Source organism: Lutra lutra, chromosome 13, assembly GCF_902655055.1.
Source record: "Lutra lutra chromosome 13, mLutLut1.2, whole genome shotgun sequence".
NCBI classification, from domain to species: domain Eukaryota; kingdom Metazoa; phylum Chordata; class Mammalia; order Carnivora; family Mustelidae; genus Lutra; species Lutra lutra.
Genome location: NC_062290.1, coordinates 10,888,225 through 10,906,121, shown reverse-complemented (window position 1 = coordinate 10,906,121; position 17,897 = coordinate 10,888,225). Strand labels below are relative to the sequence as shown.

The 17,897-nt window shown below is 45.6% G+C and overlaps 1 protein-coding gene across 4 annotated transcripts in view; it reads right to left on the bottom strand.

The window, feature by feature from the left end:
- The window catches only part of PIP5K1B (phosphatidylinositol-4-phosphate 5-kinase type 1 beta), a 290,783-nt gene that overhangs the window by 148,501 nt on the left and 124,385 nt on the right, over positions 1-17,897 (bottom strand). Inside the window, exon 1 of one of the 4 annotated variants that reach the window (XM_047701149.1) lies at positions 9,140-9,275. The exons of the other annotated variants lie outside the window; for them this stretch is intronic. Coding sequence (XP_047557105.1) covers positions 9,140-9,232 — 93 coding nt within the window. The 5' untranslated portion in view covers positions 9,233-9,275. Of the gene's footprint in view, positions 1-9,139; positions 9,276-17,897 lie in introns of those variants that run through there. 4 annotated transcript variants of the gene reach the window in all.

The window sequence follows — 17,897 nt, the reverse complement described above, 5'->3', positions numbered from 1 at the left end:
GGCTCTGGAGGGATCACCTCTGAGCTGATGGGTACCCCTCTTGAGGCCCTGCAGCGGCCAACTTTCAGGGTACATGTAAGCAAATTTCTAGAAATTTCTGTAGTGTTTTCTCTTACAAGTTCCATGAGTCCCTGTACAAAGAAGGCCTGGGTGATTTCAGACCTTTTCTCTGCCTCTGTTCCGAGCCACACCTCTAGCCTCTGTTCTTTCAGGCCTATTCTGACAGGGTCTGCCCCTGGGCACCACCACTTCGCCTCTCTCCCATCACCAGTACCATCGGTTTTGTTTTTTCCTAAATTCCACTAGCCAACACATAGTACAACACTAGTTTCCGATGCAGTGTTCAGTAATTCATCAGCTGCATATAACACCCCGTGCTCATCACATCACGTGCCTCCTTAAAGCCCATCACCCCGTTACCCCGTCCCCACCCCCATCTCCCCTCCAACAACTGTTTGTTTCCTATAGTTACGAGTCTTTCATGGTTTTTCTCCTTCTCTGATTTCTTCCCCTTTAGTTTTCCCTCCCTTCCCCTATGATCCTCTGTGCTGTTTTTATATCCCACATGAGTAAAACTATATGACGGTTGTCTTTGTCTGACTTATTTCGCTCAGCATAACCCCCTCCAGTTCCACCCACATCAGTGGAAACGGTGGGTACACTCCTTCTGATGGCTGAGTACTATTCCATTGTATACACGGACCACATCTTCTTTATCCATTCGTCTGTCAATGGACAGCTTGGCTCTCTCCACAGTTTGGCTACGGTGGTCATTGCTGCTATGAACGCCGGGGGGCAGGTGACCCCTTGGATCACGCTTTCTATCTTTAGGGTAAATACCTAGTGGTCCCAGCCCTGGTATCTGATAGCACTTGGCTTTAGGCCACTGGTGGGTTGACTAGAAATAGCCTGGCTTGTGAAACAGATGTACATGGTACAGTGTATGGCTTGGAGGAAATTTCTCCAATCTGTCTGGGTAAACAAATAGCCTTTCCCAGGGGGCACTGTCTCACTGTGAACTGAAGTGAGTGAAAGCAGTCCAGTCTCTTCCATCAACCACCACAGACTAAGGCCACCAGACACACACACACAGGTGTGGTCCTGGTGCCCCGCCCCACGGCTGCTCAGACTTACAGGTTTCCGTGGAGAAGGGGTGTTATTTTCATGGGAGGGAAACCATCTGCCATCAGGCCCACAACATATGCATTTATTGGAAATACCTTTGTCTCTATCCCATGATTTAATTTGTTTGGAATTTAACCACCTGACAATAAGGAAAAACCCCAAACAATATGGAAATTTTCTTTCATAGATTGAAAAAGGAACAAGGAAAGACTAATCATTCTCACTACGCTGATTCTGTGAGTAGAACACAGTACACTGGGAGGGATCTAGCAGCCCCTAGCCATCTCTTCCCACCCTGGCCCCCCTTCATTTTCAAGTATTTGCAGCCATAAGGGCCCTTGCCACGATTTGACCACACTGGGGCCCACTTCCTCACCCACCACTGGGTTCCCTGAATGGGGCTGTTTTGGTCCAGCTTTGTCTTGACATTCATAAGTGTCTCCTGTAATTCTGTGTTTGGTTATGCAAACTCTAGCATGACCCCAAAGAGAAACAAAACCCCCAAATCCTCAACCACAGAATCCACACATGCCAAAGGTAGAGGGAAGCTGGTTTTTAAATTCCCATCACTGAGAACAGAAGCTTGAGAGACGGGGAAATTCTGCAACTGTGGGGCAAACTGATCACCTTAGCCCAGTGGACTACAGAAGTGTCCCCAGGCCACACACTCTTCTGAGAGGTTTACTCCCCAAGCCAAGCGGTTTCTAAATTAATCAACTCCCTACATGGCCTCCTAAAGCCAAGTATCAGATAAGTCATAGATTCCCTTAGGCCACGGTTTCTCAACCGTGGCACCAACATTTGATTTATTTAAGGATTCTATTTATTTATGTGACACAAAAACAAGAGAGCACAAGTGGGGTGAGAGGGGCAGAGGGAGAGGGAAGCCGGCTCCCCACTGAGCATGGAGCCCCATGCGGGGGTCGGTCCCAGGACCCTGAGATCATGACCTGAGCCGAAGTCGGATGGCTTCACCAAGGCCACCCAGGTGCCCCACCACGGACATCTGAGACTGGATAAGTCTTCGCTGTGTACGTGGGAGGCTGTCCTGGTCCTTGTATGATGTTTAGCAGCATCAATGACCTCCACCCACCAGATACCACTAGCATCACTTTTTCCAAATAGGTAATCAAAAGTATGTCTGTACTGCTTGCTCCCTAAATGCTCTCTGAGAGGGTGGGGCCAGGAGCAACATTAGCCCTGATTGGAAACCCCAACTTCATCCAAGTACAAAACCCTCATCATATGCACCAACATAAATCACCCTTATGTATGGTGAACGTGTGTCGCTGCGGATATGCTATTCGTGTCCTTGGGATGCTCTGTGTTTTAGGTTTATCAAGAACTGTGCCTTAAAACTTCACAGTTTTAACTCACATTTTGTTTCATCAAGACAAGTGCAAAACACTAGTACAGAAGTGATTTAAAAATGAGAAAACAAGGGGTGTTGGGTGGCTCAGTCGGTTAAGCGACCGACTCTTTATTTTGGCTCAGGTCACGATCTCAGGGTCCTGAGACCGAGCCCTGCATCAGGCTCCACACTGAGCACGGACTCCGCTTTTCCCTCTCCTTCTGTTCCACCCCCCAGTCTCTCTCTCTTTCTAAAATAAGTAAAATGAAAAAAAAAAATGAAAAAACATTTTAAAAAAAACAAAAACAATGATGGAGAACCGGGACAGGAAGATGTACTCTGTTCACCCTCGTCCTGATCCTGGTCCTCAGAAAGGCAGCTGGTGTCACGTGTGTACACACACTCCTGTCCATGCTCTCTGCCTTCCACGTGGCCATGCCCACGTCCTCACAAACCCAGGGGCTACACAGCAAATGACATTCTGGTTCTCAGGGGCCAACCACACAGGGAGTGCTTTAGTCACCTGCGCCTGAGAAACGCCCAAGTGGAAATCGACACAAAGGGCACCTCCGGGGGCAGGTGGCTTGGTCTGGCCACCCTGCACAGCTGTCAACGGCGCCACAGAAGAGTGCAGCGCACAGAGAAGGGTTGAGAACCCAGATCCCCGCAGCCGGGGCTCCGACTCCACTTCTCGCACTCAGCATGCGCTTGGCCACCGATGCAAGTATTTGCGCTTCTATTTCCTTATATGTTAATGAACAGTTTTCTCAGAGGCATTTCCAACTCTCACAGGCTAAGCTTCTAAGAATATAATGCAGACAAATGTCACTTCCACCCACCCCACAATCCTTCTCTTTTCTAAATTAATCATTTCTGCTATTTCCACCATGAGTTACGGTGACGATTCTCATTTCAACAGCGGCTGCGAAAACGCGCAGGACGCCCACCCGACTTTCAAGAAAAAGGAGGGAGCTTGTCCTCGGAGAGGAGGATCGGACTCCGATCTTCTGCCCAGGACGAAATCCCTGAGAATCGCTCATGTTCCGTTTTCAAAGAAATATGGAAAAGATCCGTTCAAGTTTATCCAAACTGTGTGCCGGAAAATTACCGGTCCCATGGTGCGTATGAAGTCACCGGCCTATTTTGAGCCCTTGGTCCCAACCTAGAGATCATTCAACTCTCTGCCCCATGTAGAGACTTTCTATCTATCATTTCCTTCTTCTGGACATGCTTCATGAACATGACCTGCTTCTGTAAACACTGAAGAAACAACACGGCCAACGGTCCTGTGGGAGATGCCTAATAATCCAGGCAAAGGACAGAATCTTCGGCAGGGAGCTCGGAATTGGATTTTAAAAACCGGGTTCACATTGTAGTAGGAGCATGAGCCGTACCTGCTTTCCCAGCACATGGGACAGCCCTGGAAGCCTGGTTTCATGCTTCCGCCTTGTAAAATAACCTCTTTTCTGTGTAGGTTTATTACAGGGAGATGCAGGTCCTGGAGGTGTGTTGGTCACACTTACGGATTCAAAGCAGGGGTGAAAGAGAACAGGGAGGGAAAGAGAGGAGGAGGACGAGAAGGAAGTCCAGACACGAAACTGTCTCCACGCCTCAGGAGTTCAATCAGTGTCTGAGCATCTCAGACAGACAGGATGTTCTAGAGGGACAGACAAAGTGCTCTAAGTGCACGGAGGTGGACACTGGTTAAATTATACCATGGTGGACAGAACAATGGTCTCCAAAGATGTTCATACCCTAATCCCTAGAACTTATGAAACCTCAACGAGTATGTTGCCTTAGAAGGCCAACTATGACAAGGTCGCAGGTGCAATTAAGGTTGCTAACCAGCTGAACTTGAGATGGGGAGATGGTTTCGGGTTACCCGGACAGGCCCAAGGTAGTGGCATGGGTCCTTCCACGTGAGAACGGAAGAGGCAAACAGGAGGGTGAGTGAGACACAAGGTGAAAAGGCCTAACTGCTCCTTGCTGGCTTCGAGCTTGAGAAACGGGCCACGAGCCAAGGAATGGCAATTGGTTCCCAGGAGCTGGAAAAGGCAAGGAAATGGATCTCCTACCCCAGATCTTTCAGAAAGGAACACAGCCCTTTGGACACCGTGATTTTTAGCTTGGTGAGGTAAATTTAAAACAACACTTAAATGCTTTTTGGTCCTGTCCATACAAAGCAGCTCAACCCTTTTGCTCTTTGCCCCACTAACCCCAAAGGGATGAATCTATTTGTAAATAAGATGTTCTGCTGGGGCCCATCCAGAACGGTTTGGGCCACACTGTTTTTTTTGTTTGTTTGTGTTTAAGGCAAAGGTCATACTCACCTACCCCAGAACAGCTTGTGAAAAGCATTAACTCGGGATAATTTCCACAGAGATTACTCTCGTATGGGGGGGAAGGTCGGCAGGCCTGTAGGAAGAAATTCTAAAAGCTGCCCCCCTCCAATTATAAGCAAATACTAAAATTACTCCGTCCATCTGGACTGACACCAAATCCAAATTAAATAATATTTGATAGAAACAAAGTTTTACTATTTTCAAGTACTTGGAATATCTCAAAAGCCACTATGTTTCCAGTGAGACTGCCTTTCCATGCTCTGCTTAAATCAATTATACACAGAAGCCAAGACCCAATTAAGATTTTTAAAAACTTCTGGTAAAACCAGAGTCAGAAAGAAGCTTTCTCAGTATGGAAAACAGTTCTTGAGCTAAAGGACAACATTCTACTCTTGGGCACAAGAGAATGACACCTCCCAGATGTCTGTGGCCAAGGGATTTTTATTTAAATAGCTTTTAATGACCACATGGGCCACAGAATGCAGGTGCGGGACACTACAAGAGCCATCTGTCTTTTAAAATCATGAACAAGCCAAGGTTGTCCTTTACCACTAAGATTCTTTGATACTATAATGGAAGATCACACTAACAAAATAAGGCAGGAGAACTAAATACAAAATATTGGTTAGAAGGAGAAAAATTACAATTTAGAGACAATATGATTGCTACTTATCATACCCTAGAATCAAACATGGACCTAGGAGGAAAGTTTAAAAGATGAGACACACAAATCAAGAACTTACACATTCCCAGCTAAAAAACGTAATGGAGAAAAAAATCCCTTTTGTAGGAGAAATCAAAACCAAAACAAAACCCCACACCAATAAGAACCAAAAGAAAATCCCACATAAATTACTTAGGAATATACTTAACAAAAAGGAGGTACAAAGTCTTGGAAGAAAATAATTTACTGAGGAGCATAAAAGACAATAAAAATACAGACATTTAACTTTGGGAAGGGAAGACTTAACAGTTAAAGATGCTACTTTTCTCTAAATTCATTAATTTAAACCAATTTCAACAAAGGTCACAATAGCAACCTTTTAAAAGCAATGATCTTATAATGCCAAAGCTTAATTAGAGGAATCGATGTGAACATATCATTGGGAATTTTTTGAAAATTAAGAATTCTTTGGGAAGTTTTAATATTATGAAGATTACAATTTTTTTAAAAATATTTTATTTATTTGACACAGAAAGAGAGAGACAGTGAGAGAGAGAGCACAAGCAGGGGTAGAGGCAGAGAGAGAGGGCTAAGGAGACTCCCCACTGAGCAGGGAGCCTGACGCAGGGCTTGATCCCAGGACCCTGAGATCATGACCTGAGCCAAAGGCAGACGCTTAACTGCCTGAGCCACCCAGGGACCCCATGAATATTATAACTAAAACAAAGCATTCACAGCATAAAATTTAAAAATGAGGGTGAAGACAAAAGTCTTTAGGGAAATATTTATAAATCTGATTTCATAAAAGCTTGAGTCAAAAAAAGAGTAAGCAAAATTAAAAGACTAATTTAAAACCAGAAAAACATTTGCAATAAAAATGCGACCCCTTAATATGCAAGTAGCTCTTATAAATAGAAGTTAACTCCCAAAGAAAGGTACCTAATGAATAAAAATTATTTGAAAAAAAAAATAGACTTACCAAGGATAAAAATGACTGCAAATTAAGGCACTTTCATCTAGCTAGCTAACAGAGATTTTTAAAATGAATAGTGCTCAGTGTCTGAACCTGGGAAAACAGGCACTTTCCTAAATCAGCTGAAAGCAGTGGAAACTGAGATAACTTTTTGAAAGGTAATTCAGTAACAGTGCTAAAATGTCCAGACCCTGTACAACATGATTGGGTGAGGTCATGGGCCAATCCCGTGTATTCAGGGCTATAACTGTGTTGCCTAACATGTGTAGGTACCCAGGTTTATCTACTGAGTGAGAACATGTGACCAAACAGACATTCTGGGGCCAAAGATGGTGACCCGGGCCCCTGGGTGCCCAGTGATCTCCAGTCCAGGTGACCTTGGGGAGGGTGAGTTTGGGTCAATGAACAAGAAGGGCATGGATGGTTCTAACTTTCCTATTCAAGAGGAGACTGTCACTTTAAATTCTCCCTTCATGAGGATGGAGCCCTTATGGGTACAGGGTTGTGGCCCAGTACCCCAGATTCAGCCAGACTCGGCCTCGTGCACCAAGAGACAGTGAACGTGAAGGGCTGCCCCACTGATACGTCACATCTACTACTGCTCTGTGTAGCCACCTGCCTCCTGGCTAGATCAATCAAGATCTCTATCATACTAGATAGCTTCTTCCCACCCACTGGTAAACGCATCTAAAAGTATGCAGGGCTTCTATAATCTGAAAAAATCCAAATGAAAAAATTAGCAATATTGTGTGTCCACGGAAGGATCCAATAGGCTAATAAAATGTGCTTCAAAATAAATGTATGAAGACAAAGTGTGGAGATCAGCATCAAAGCAGGTCAACCTGGCGTACCCCAAGTTCCAGAAGGAAAGAGGAACTTAATGTTTGTATTACAGGGAATACTTCCTTGGAAAACAGGATTTTGTTCACCAAATCCTCTGAGCAGAATCTCAGACGACATCCTCTGAGTCTGTCTGCAATTGGAACTTCACTGCTTCAAAAATCCCTTTTGTATTTACCACTTTAAGACACCCCAAATTTACACTGTTACAGTTATATCCAAATGAAATGTTCCATCGAACATTAGGGGACAGAGTGGTGGAACAGATTTGTCTCTGAGTTTATCATAATTAAGTTAAAAATAAAAAAAAATATTGGGGGATAACTATGCTGTTTATGCTGCTTTGTTTTTTTCCATGAGTTTCTTTAAAACACACACAACACCAAGTTGGCCATGCCCTGCCCACCCCCATCTTCCCCGTCCTGCTATCTTTGGTGACATGGGCTTGCCCCATTCTACTGCACTCTACGTCCTCTGAGAGAACATTTCATTTCCCCCAGGAGAATTCCACTGGCCTGGGAAGAGCAGCCAGAACACATCAAGGCAAAGAAAGATTAAGAGAAAGGACTGCTGAAGCCTAAATCAGTTTCCTAAAACTAAATCAGACACTGAGAGATGGGAAAGCTACAGTACAGGCCTTTTAATTTTTATTTAATATGATGGAAAGCAAAGAAAACATTTTTCTTTTCTGGACATAAGACACCTTTTCTTTCTTTTTTTTTTTTTTAAAGGTGTCTTTAATGAACAAAGTTAGGTTTCCTTTTGCCACGGAATTCCACTGCTCTTTCAAAAGAACTACCACCTCAATGCCCAACGTCCACAGAGAACAGGGCCATTTGGAATTCCAAATGTGAGCCATGTCACATTATAGAGACGGTGAAATAAAATCTGTTCCTTCGCTAAGGACTGAGTTCCCTCTGGTTGGCCAAGTCCTTGCTCTCATGGGGCTTAAGTTCCACTGGGGGTGACCAGGGATCTAGCAACAATGGTACCGACTTAATATGTGCACAGGCGACTACCATCTTCCAAGCCCCTTCTCACCCACTGTCAGATTTACAATTAAATCCATGCTGTGGGATGGCCATGTGCAGACGTGACAGGTCCTGCATGAGGCTGAGCACCCCGGCCAGGCTCTCCCTTCTTAGCCCAGCCTTAGTGAGGGATGAAGGAAAGAGCGTGAGTACCGGGCTCTCATCACCACTGTCTGCCTTTGGTCTATTTCGTGAAGGCTGTAGCTGCTCTGAAAACGGCTAGGCCATCACTCCCTCCCATTCCCTGTGAAACAGCATCCTGAAAAGTCATCGGTCCCATGTCTTTCCCAGGACACAGAAAAGATGTTCAGGATGCTAGTGTGTTAGAGAAATGGGCTGCCAACCCCTCCCAAATCCTGCTTCTCCCTGGCAGTAACCGGCACTCACCTAGGAGCAGCCTTTAACTGGAGAAACATCTAGAGGCCTTTAAGTGATAGAAGTCGGGAAGAGACTGCCTTTTAAAATTCCTGCTGAGTGGGGTACATAAACAATGAATCTTGGAACACTGAAAAAATAACAAAATAAAATTCCTGCTGAAGCTCTTTCCCGAGGGGCTGACTGTAAGCAGTCTGCAGACTACTGACCAAGGGGCTTAAGGATGCCAAAAAAATTAACAGCCAACTTTTAAAGAGCCACACAGTAACCCACAATACAGATAATCGCTACATCTGTGAAACAGAAAAAGTCAGAAGCACTGAACTGCGCTCTTTCAAAGTGTTCTTTCTCCGATCCGATTGGCCAAAGCACGAAGTCCGGCCCCTTCTGCCCTCACCCTCCCTCCCCTGGTCCCTCTTCCCTCCAGCACCATCTCACCTCTAACTGCAGATCCGGAACTGTGGGCTCAAGAACATAGCTCTCTGGGAAGTCTATGACAATTTTAGAATTAAGAAGAAAAAAGTGATACATCTCTTGAATGTTTTGTGTCAGGCACAGTGTGGGACCCTACGGATGTCAAGTGGATCGGGGAAGGCCCCTGCTCTCTAGTTACTCGAGGTGCAGCAGGCAAGATATAGCTGCAAACAATTATTACAAAACAAAGTCATCCATGATATAACAGAGGTCAAGGGCAGGGTGATGAGGGGGGCCTGGGAAGGTGTCACGAACAGTGCCTAGGAGTGTGGGGAAGTGCAATGACAGAGCAGTTTCTGGAATGAGGACCTTCTAGAGTGATCGGCGTGGACAGAGGAACAGGGATGGACACATTCCATGCGACTGGAGTTGGGTGTGAGCGGCATGGCAGGAGATGGGACAAGACAAGCCCATGGGGGACATACCCCTTATGGATTCACATGTCGTGCTCTGGAGTATGGACTGTCTCTGTACTGGTGGAAGGCTCACAGAAGACTGTAAGGGGATAAACTGGCCAGTTTTATTTTAGGCATGGAACTCCATGAAGGAGGGTCTTGGGACGTAGTGTCAAAACGTGACTGTTCTCCAGTCCTGGGGCTTCTCCTCCACCCATCTCACCAATTCCTGGCAACCTGTGGCTCAACAGATAGGAGTGGAACCCTGCCCCTCTCCCCAGAGTTCCAAATCCACCGTCCTCACCACCCACCAGAGTCTCCCCTTCAACGGCTCAAATATCTCCAAACCAACCTATCCAAACCAGAAGACCTGATGTTCCTTCCCAACCCTCTCCTCCTACCACTCCTCTCCGCCATCTTGACAGATGACTACAACATCCACAGAGGCGCTAGAGTGGGGTTCTGGGGATCATCTGACATTCTGGTCAGGCCCTCACTCCTGCCTGCAAACATAGCTGGTCCGGCCCATATACCCCTTGTAGCTCAGGCCACCACCGGTTCCTCTGACTCAGGACTTCTCGGTTTAGCACTGAACACGTGGGGGCCAGAGAGTTCTTTGTTGTGGGGGCCTGGCCTGTGCATTCCTGGGCTCTAATCCACTATAGGCCAGTAGCACTCGCCCCCGCAAGCCCCTCAGCTGTGACAGGCCTGTCTTACGTTCCCTGGGACATAGTATGGGGCTCCGTTGAGAGCCACTGCTCTTACTCCAGGACCCTCCATCACACTGGCATCTCCTTCAATTCCTCGAACCCACGAAGCTCCTTCCTGCTTTCAGGACTTGGCAAATGCTGTCTTCTCTGCTAAGAACATTCTTAGGTCTACTCTTCTGTTGGCCGGCTCCTTCTCACCCTTCTGATCCCCGCTCCATATCACCTCCTTAAAAAGGCTCCCCGAAATACTTTATCTAAAAGGGAGCACCCCTGCCTTTGCATATTTTCTTCATAGCATTTTTAACTTGAAGTAGAATTGACATACAACGCTATATTAGTTTCAGATGATGACATAATGACTTGTTATTGGTGTGTAATTGCAAAGTGACCACAGTATGTCTACCATCAGTCACCACACACTTACAAACTTTTTTCCTCTTGATGGTGACTGTCAAGATGTACTCTTAGCAACTTTCAAGTACGCAGTACAATGTAGTTAGTAATATATATATGGTACATGCAAAAAAACAATATAGTCATAATCACCACGCTGTACACTACATCCACTGCAAGTCTGTCTTCTCAATTCCCCTTCACCTACTTTGACCACACCCTACTCCTCTCCCCTTTGGCAACCACCAGTCAGTCTATAAGGTCTGTTTTATGTCTGTTTTTAGATTCCATGTATAAGTGAAATCATACACTATTTGTTTTTGTCTGACTTACTGCACTTAGCATAATATCCTTGAGGTCCATCCATGTTGTCACAAATGGCAGGATTTCATTTTTATGGATGAGTAGTATTCCATTGGTGTGTGTGTGTGTGTGTGTGTGTGTGTGTGTGTATCACATCTTTTTTAACCATTCATCTACCAGTGGACACTTAGGTTGTTTCCATATCTTGGCTACTGTAAATATCGCGGCAATGAACATGGGAGTACCTAAACCTTTTTGAATAAGTATTTTTGCTTTCTTCAGGTAAATACCCAGGAGCTAGATCATACGGTAGTTCTACTTTTCAATTTTTTAAAGAACTTTCATACTGTTTTCCACAGTGGCTGCACCAACTAACATTCCCACCAAGAACATAAGTGCAAGAGGGCTCCCTTTTCTCCACACCCTCACCAACAAGTTATTTCTTCTCTTTCTCATGAGAGCCGTTCCAGCCACTGTGAGGTGTGGATCCGATCTGCGTTTTCCTGATGATGACTGACGCGAGGCGTTTTTTTTCATGTTCTTGGCCATTGTACGCCTTCTTTGGAAAAATATTCAGATCCTGTGCCTATTCTGAAATCATACTGTTCAGTTTTACTGTTATTGAGTTGTACGGGTTCTTTACATATTTTTGATATTAACCCCTTATTGGCTGTATACTAGTAAATACCTTCCCCCATTCAGTAGAGAGTCTTCTTATTTTGTTGATGGTCTCCTCCACCGTGCAGAAGCTAGCTTCTAGTTTGGCATAGTTCCATTTGTTTATTTTTGCTTATGTTGCCCTTCCTTTTGGAGTCAGGTTCAAAAAATTATCACCTGGACCAATGTCAAGGAGCTTACTGTCTGTATTTTATTCCAGGGGTTTTATGGCCTGCAGTCTTACATTCAAGTGTGCAATTCATTTTAAGTTAATTTCTGTGTATGTGTAAGCAAGTGGTCTGGTTTCATTCTTTTGCATGCCACCGTCCGGTTCCCCCAGCACCGGACCCTGCAGATGCTGTCCCTTCCCCCACTGGATATCCTCGCCTCCCCTGCCATAAATTCATTTACCATATATGGGTGGATTTATCTCATAGCACTTCAAACGTTAGTAATCATTTTATTATGTTTAAGTCTTCTGGCTTGTCTCAACCACAACAGTGAAAGCATTATTAGGGCAGGGACTCTGTGTTGGCTTCTGTCCTACCCCCAAGGTCCAGCACGGTGCCAAGCTGAGTATTTGTTAGCTGAATAAATGAATGAATGCATGGACAGACCATCAGATGTAGGTCTTCTCTCCCAGGCACTAACCACCATCCTTAAAAAAAACAAAGTCACAGCATGAGAAAGTAGCTCAGGGGAATTAGACATCACCTGGAGAGAGTGTATGTCAGCACAGTGCTCAGCAACCCAGTGCTCCCCGATCGCGCATGTGCTGTAGAGAGCAGCGCATGCTGGATGAGTAAAAGGCATTCCCATAGAAACAAGAACAGGTGACTCTCTCTTCATTGAGGAAAAAAAAAGCACAGTTAGGCCTTGTGAATAGTTAAAAATGTTCCTTTTCAATGAACCTGATTGGTGTCTCCCAGTGTCTGGATATACGTGCGTATTGGGTGTTAGGCCAAAAAAGATAAAGGAGGAGCAAGATTCTTCATGTTACAGTCCTCAGAGACCACAACCACCTTCTCCTGCCTCTCTCCTTAATGACAGGCTGAACGTCTCAGGACAGTGTCTCTGCCGAGGGCTGCACTGTCTTCTCTGCCTTCTGGGGTCTAATAGAAGCCACAGACACAGGATCCGCACACAGTGAACTTGCCAGAAAATACAGGTGTACCATCTGGGGAAACTTGACTCCCGTCCAGGAAAATAACTTTCCAAGGATTCACCCTCCAACCCAATGCTTTCTTGATCAGATCTTTTGTGCTACTGAGCAGATTATTAGTGGTTATTGCCGCTCCTGTGACCGTCTGCACAACAGTCAGGTCTGAAACGTTGTTCTTCTTCGGATAGGACCGCTTCGAATCTATCGCCGTCTCCACACTGGACCCAACTTTGAGTTCTGGGCTCCAGACTCGTTTTTTGGAATCATTACTTTGTCGTTTTGTTTTGTTTCCACACAGTGCCCCAGGGATCAGATTGTTTTTTTATTTCAAAATTAATATGTACTTTCCAGAAAAAGTTCTTTTGAGGCTACAGTTCAAATTCTATATTCAGAGGAGAAACACACTTCAGACAAGGCAAGGGGGCTTTTGAACCACTGAATCGGGGAAAACACATCTGAAAATGATGTAGCCACCCATTCCAAAGGCGGCTGATTTCATCTGTACCACAGGCCCCCGCATTCTAGTGGATAACTGAGAATTGTTCCATTTTAATGTCACAGACAGCACAAGCTTCGGAGAACACTGCAGTGGTTTGGTCTGACACATCCTGGAGAGAGGAGGTCGGGGTTCACATCCCAGCCTTCTTCTACTTACTAGGGTGCCTGGAGCAGGTCACTGAACTTTTCTGTGCCTCGGTTTTTCATCTATAAATTAGCAACAGGTTGTCAGAAGATTAAGTGAGTTAATTAATTCTTAAGTGCTCAGACAGAGGTCTGGCATATGCTAAGCCCTTGAAAAATGTTGCTCTTATTATTAACAAAGCTTTTAAAATTGCTTCTGATTGATAATAACTATGCCTTTCTTTGCTGAATTAGGTTTCTGGCTAGAATAAACTCAATGGAATTTGAAACGTAAGATTCTCCCAGCGACCAATGATTCTAACTTCTTAAAACAGCAAAAATTATGAATAAACTCATGGCATACATCCTATTAGTGCTTGTGAACTAGACAGAAGACCAGAACCTAACTGATGTTGCTGGAATTCTTTTCTGGAATCCACAATCAAGAATTCTAGAATGTCTCATTTCTGTGTTCTCAAGCAAGTTCTAAGAGATACCTTTAAAATCTCTGTTAATTATTTGTGGAGCATAACAAATAGCATGGAGGACAAGGGGAGTTGGAGAGGAGAAGGGAGTTGAGGGAAATTGGAAGGGGAGGTGAACCATGAGAGACTATGGACTCTGAAAAACGATCTGAGAATTTTGAAGGGGTGGGGGGTGGGAGGTTGGGGGCACCAGGTGGTGGGTATTGTAGAGGGCACGGATTGCATGGAGCACTGGGTGTGGTGCAAAAATAATGAATACTGTTACGCTGAAAAAAATAAAAAAAATTAAAAAAAAAAAAAAAAAATCTCTGTTAAGTGTCCAGGCAAGGGAAATGGGGTGGTAGCAATTAAAATGCAAAAGTGAGGGGCACCCTGCTGGCTCAGGTAGGAGAGCATGTGACTCTTGATCTCAGGGATGTGAGTTCGAGACCACTGTTGGGTGTAGAGATTACTTACAAATAAAATCTTTAAAAAAAAAAAAAAGGACAACCCTTAGGCCTTGGGACAAGAGACCTGCTGGCCAGATCAGAACTCCCAAGCTATGCAGGGAGGCATGGAGATTGCCTGGGTATATTAATAAGCCTTTTAATCTGAAAGCCAAAGCTACATTGTACCTCAAGAGCAGGAGCTCCAGCTCAGATGGCCCAGCGGGTTGCAGAAACACTGAACACCCCAGGCTAGCCGCCTGCCATGAACACCAACCACAATCACGGAGTCGCTGTTGCCCCGAGAAAAGCTATGCAACAGGTGTTTTGGGGTGTCCTGGGGACACCAATGCAATGTTTATTGGAAACAGGGACCCAAGAAAATGGAAATGCCACAGTAAATCAGAATGCAGATATGTAGCAAACCTGGGTGGCTTACCACATAGATAATCCCTCCAATGTGAAGGTCAAAATAGGTCACTTAGAAATGAACCTGGTAAGGGAACACCTTGGTAGGACGGTTTGGCTTCTCCTCCTATTAGAAGCTGCCGCCTGTTTCTGCTTAGTGACCTGAAACGTATGGGCTGGAAGTCATGGAGGCCAATCGGTAATCACTTGCTTTCGGACTTGGTGAGGAAGAACACAGAAGCACAGGTCACGGCAGACAGAAGCTGAGGGTTTGGAGGGAAGATCTGCGCAGGCAGGTGGACGGTAATGGTAGATGATGCTACATGCTTCTAAACCTGATGGGATTACTGAAAAATGTCCCTTCTCTGAAAATGACGAAGCTCATCTGCTGGCTGCTGAACTTAAAAAACGTAATGGCAGCCCACCATCAGGAGCTCATCCTTCTCTTGTTCTGAACCATGGCTATACGGAAGGCCACAGAGTCCTGTCCCAGGACCCACGCTCTGCTCTCCCATGCTCGGGCCAGGCTGGAGCCAGCACCAGGAGGCCAACCGACCCAATTCCTCATGAGCCAGCAACCAGGATGCCAGCTGACCCATCTCCTTATGAGTCCAGCCCTGGGGGAGACAGTCACACGTGCCTGCCTTGATCAGTACTAACAGACATAATCTGACTGGAAATCTGAGGCCAAGGGATCTCGCTTTTGCTGAGGAGGAGAGTCATTTCACACACACGTTGGTATTCTACTTTTTCCAGGATGTGTCCAATCCTCCCTGCACAGTGAGGCAGTCAGGGTATGCATTCTTGACATTTCAGCAATGAGAAAAATGGGAGATTCAGATCAATCAGAGAGGATGCCTAAGGTTATACAACCAAGATCTCGAAGAATGAGACTCACATCCACCCTCTTCTTAACAGGATAGTTTGGTTTGGGCAAGATTTTCCAGCCCTGCTACTACTAACACTTCAGTCATTCTCTGTTGCGGGTACTGTCCTGTGTCTTACAGGATGGCTAGGCTCCACCTCCTAGATGCTGGCAGCACCAGACCTCCAACTGCGACAATCAGAAATGTCTCCAACATCACCAGATGTTCCCTGGGGGGCAAAAGTGGCACTGGTCGAAAACCACGGGGTGAGGGTGTTTTGGATGAAGGTGACTAGGAAGAACAATGGCAGAGCCAAAGAATCACTCTTCCTAGAGACCACTGCGGTTGCTACAGATGAGAACTGCTGCTCAGTGCACAGGAAAACCTTCTCGATTACACTACCGCACGGAGCTCTACCAGGGCACAAAGCAGTGATCTTGTTTTATGGAAGTGACAGCTCTCTAGACTGAAGGAGAGCAAAAGCAGTCAGGGGAGGGGACACAGGTCAGCTCCCACTCCTATCTTAAAATGTTACCTATTCAATTTTTGAATAGGTGAGACATTCACATGGTTCAAGATTAAACATAAATACAGGTATATACAGACAAGTGTTTCCCAATTCAAGATTCCCACCACCCAGTTCTCCCTGGAGGCAGCCAATGTTACCGGTGTGTGTGTGTGTGTGTGTGTGTTCCCAGACATATTTCATAAAAGAGCTTGTATTTAAATAAACGCTTCTTCTTAGATCAAAGTATCTCTGAGTCATTACCATACTTGTGTTTACAAAGTCATAAAAGTCATCTTTCCTTGTAATGTGGTCAGGGGCTGGCATTATTCCCTCTTACCCCATCACTGTCTACTTCCACTGATAGGGAAACTGGCTGGGACACTAAAATTAAATGAACTCAGGAAAAAACTAGGGAACCTTGGTCAAAGACACTGGATCCTAGTCTGCCATTCTGAGGGCTGCCATCAAGTGTGCTGGTCACGTGGAAATCAGGTAGAGAGACTGATGGTTGGGGTGTTGGGGCCAAAGGCAGGTAACCTCTTTATCCAAGGCAGCGTGAAGCGGTCATCAAAACCGAATCTCCAGGGGGTGGGGGTGCTCCAGGGGGCAGGCCGAGGAAGGAAGGAGAAGTGGAAGAGGGAGGGCAAGAGGCCTGGAATGCCCACATTGAGTGGAACCTTAAGAGAGGAAGAAATGCAAATGGCGGCAATAACACATGCCCGGGTCAGTCCATGCCCAGCTGATGGGAAACTATGACCAATTCTAATGAACAAGTCCCACAATTGGGACATCCCATGGCCAGAGATTTCAATCATCTCCCTGACAGAGAACCGCAAGGTGACCTGGGATAAGTCAGTGAATCACTCTGACATCTCTTTGTTTTGGAAGAGTGGGGGAGGGGTGGGCAATTTCTTTACATACAAAACAGAGAAACCTCCGATCTCCAGCATCAGTATTTTTCCTGAGCTTAGGACATTCTTAAAGTGAACTGATGGCCTGCTTTCTGTGACCTTTGAAATTTCTCACCTTATAAAAATTTTTTTTTAAAAAGGTCTTCCTCAAATTTCTGTAGCTCTGTCAGTAGTTGTACATTTCTGGTAGTTACTCTGGAAGCTTTTGGGTCAGCCTTCGTTGTGATTTGTACTATTATTTCTCCACATCACTAATCTCCCAACCAACGCTGTGGTCCTTCAGGGCCTGGAACTGCCTGTCCAACATGGCAGCCATTGGCCGCATGTGCTTATCCACCTTGAAATTTAACTAAAATTAAAAATTCGTTCCTCAGACAAACCAGACACAGATTCCAAAGCTCAAGAGCCACAGGCAGCCATGTTCCCAATGTATTAGGGCAGGTGACAGGACATGTCCATCACTGCAGAAAGTTCTAACCCACAGCGCTGGCCGAGAGCATAAAACCCACGCCCCTCAAACTAACCCTCAAGACTGCCTGTCCCTTAGAGCCAGCCCACACCCCCTCAAATCTCCTTACTTCCCCTAAACACCAACTCTTAGCTTTGTCCAGACCAGGCTCTCCACTTCCTCCAACAAAGCCTGCTCAGTCCAGACTCTGTGCCTGTGTCATTGGATTCCCCACCCCCAAAACCAATCAATTCGCAGTCCCCGAAGGAGTGGGATTTTCCGCCAAGCCAGAAAGCAACGAGGCATCCATAAAATTCGTATCCCAGCAAAATCCTCTTGCTAATGAACGAGTTCAAGAAAAGGCCTTTTCCCCAGAAGACTGTAATGAGCTTTGGGCTCGTCAGCACTTGCTAGCGGACTATGCGAAATG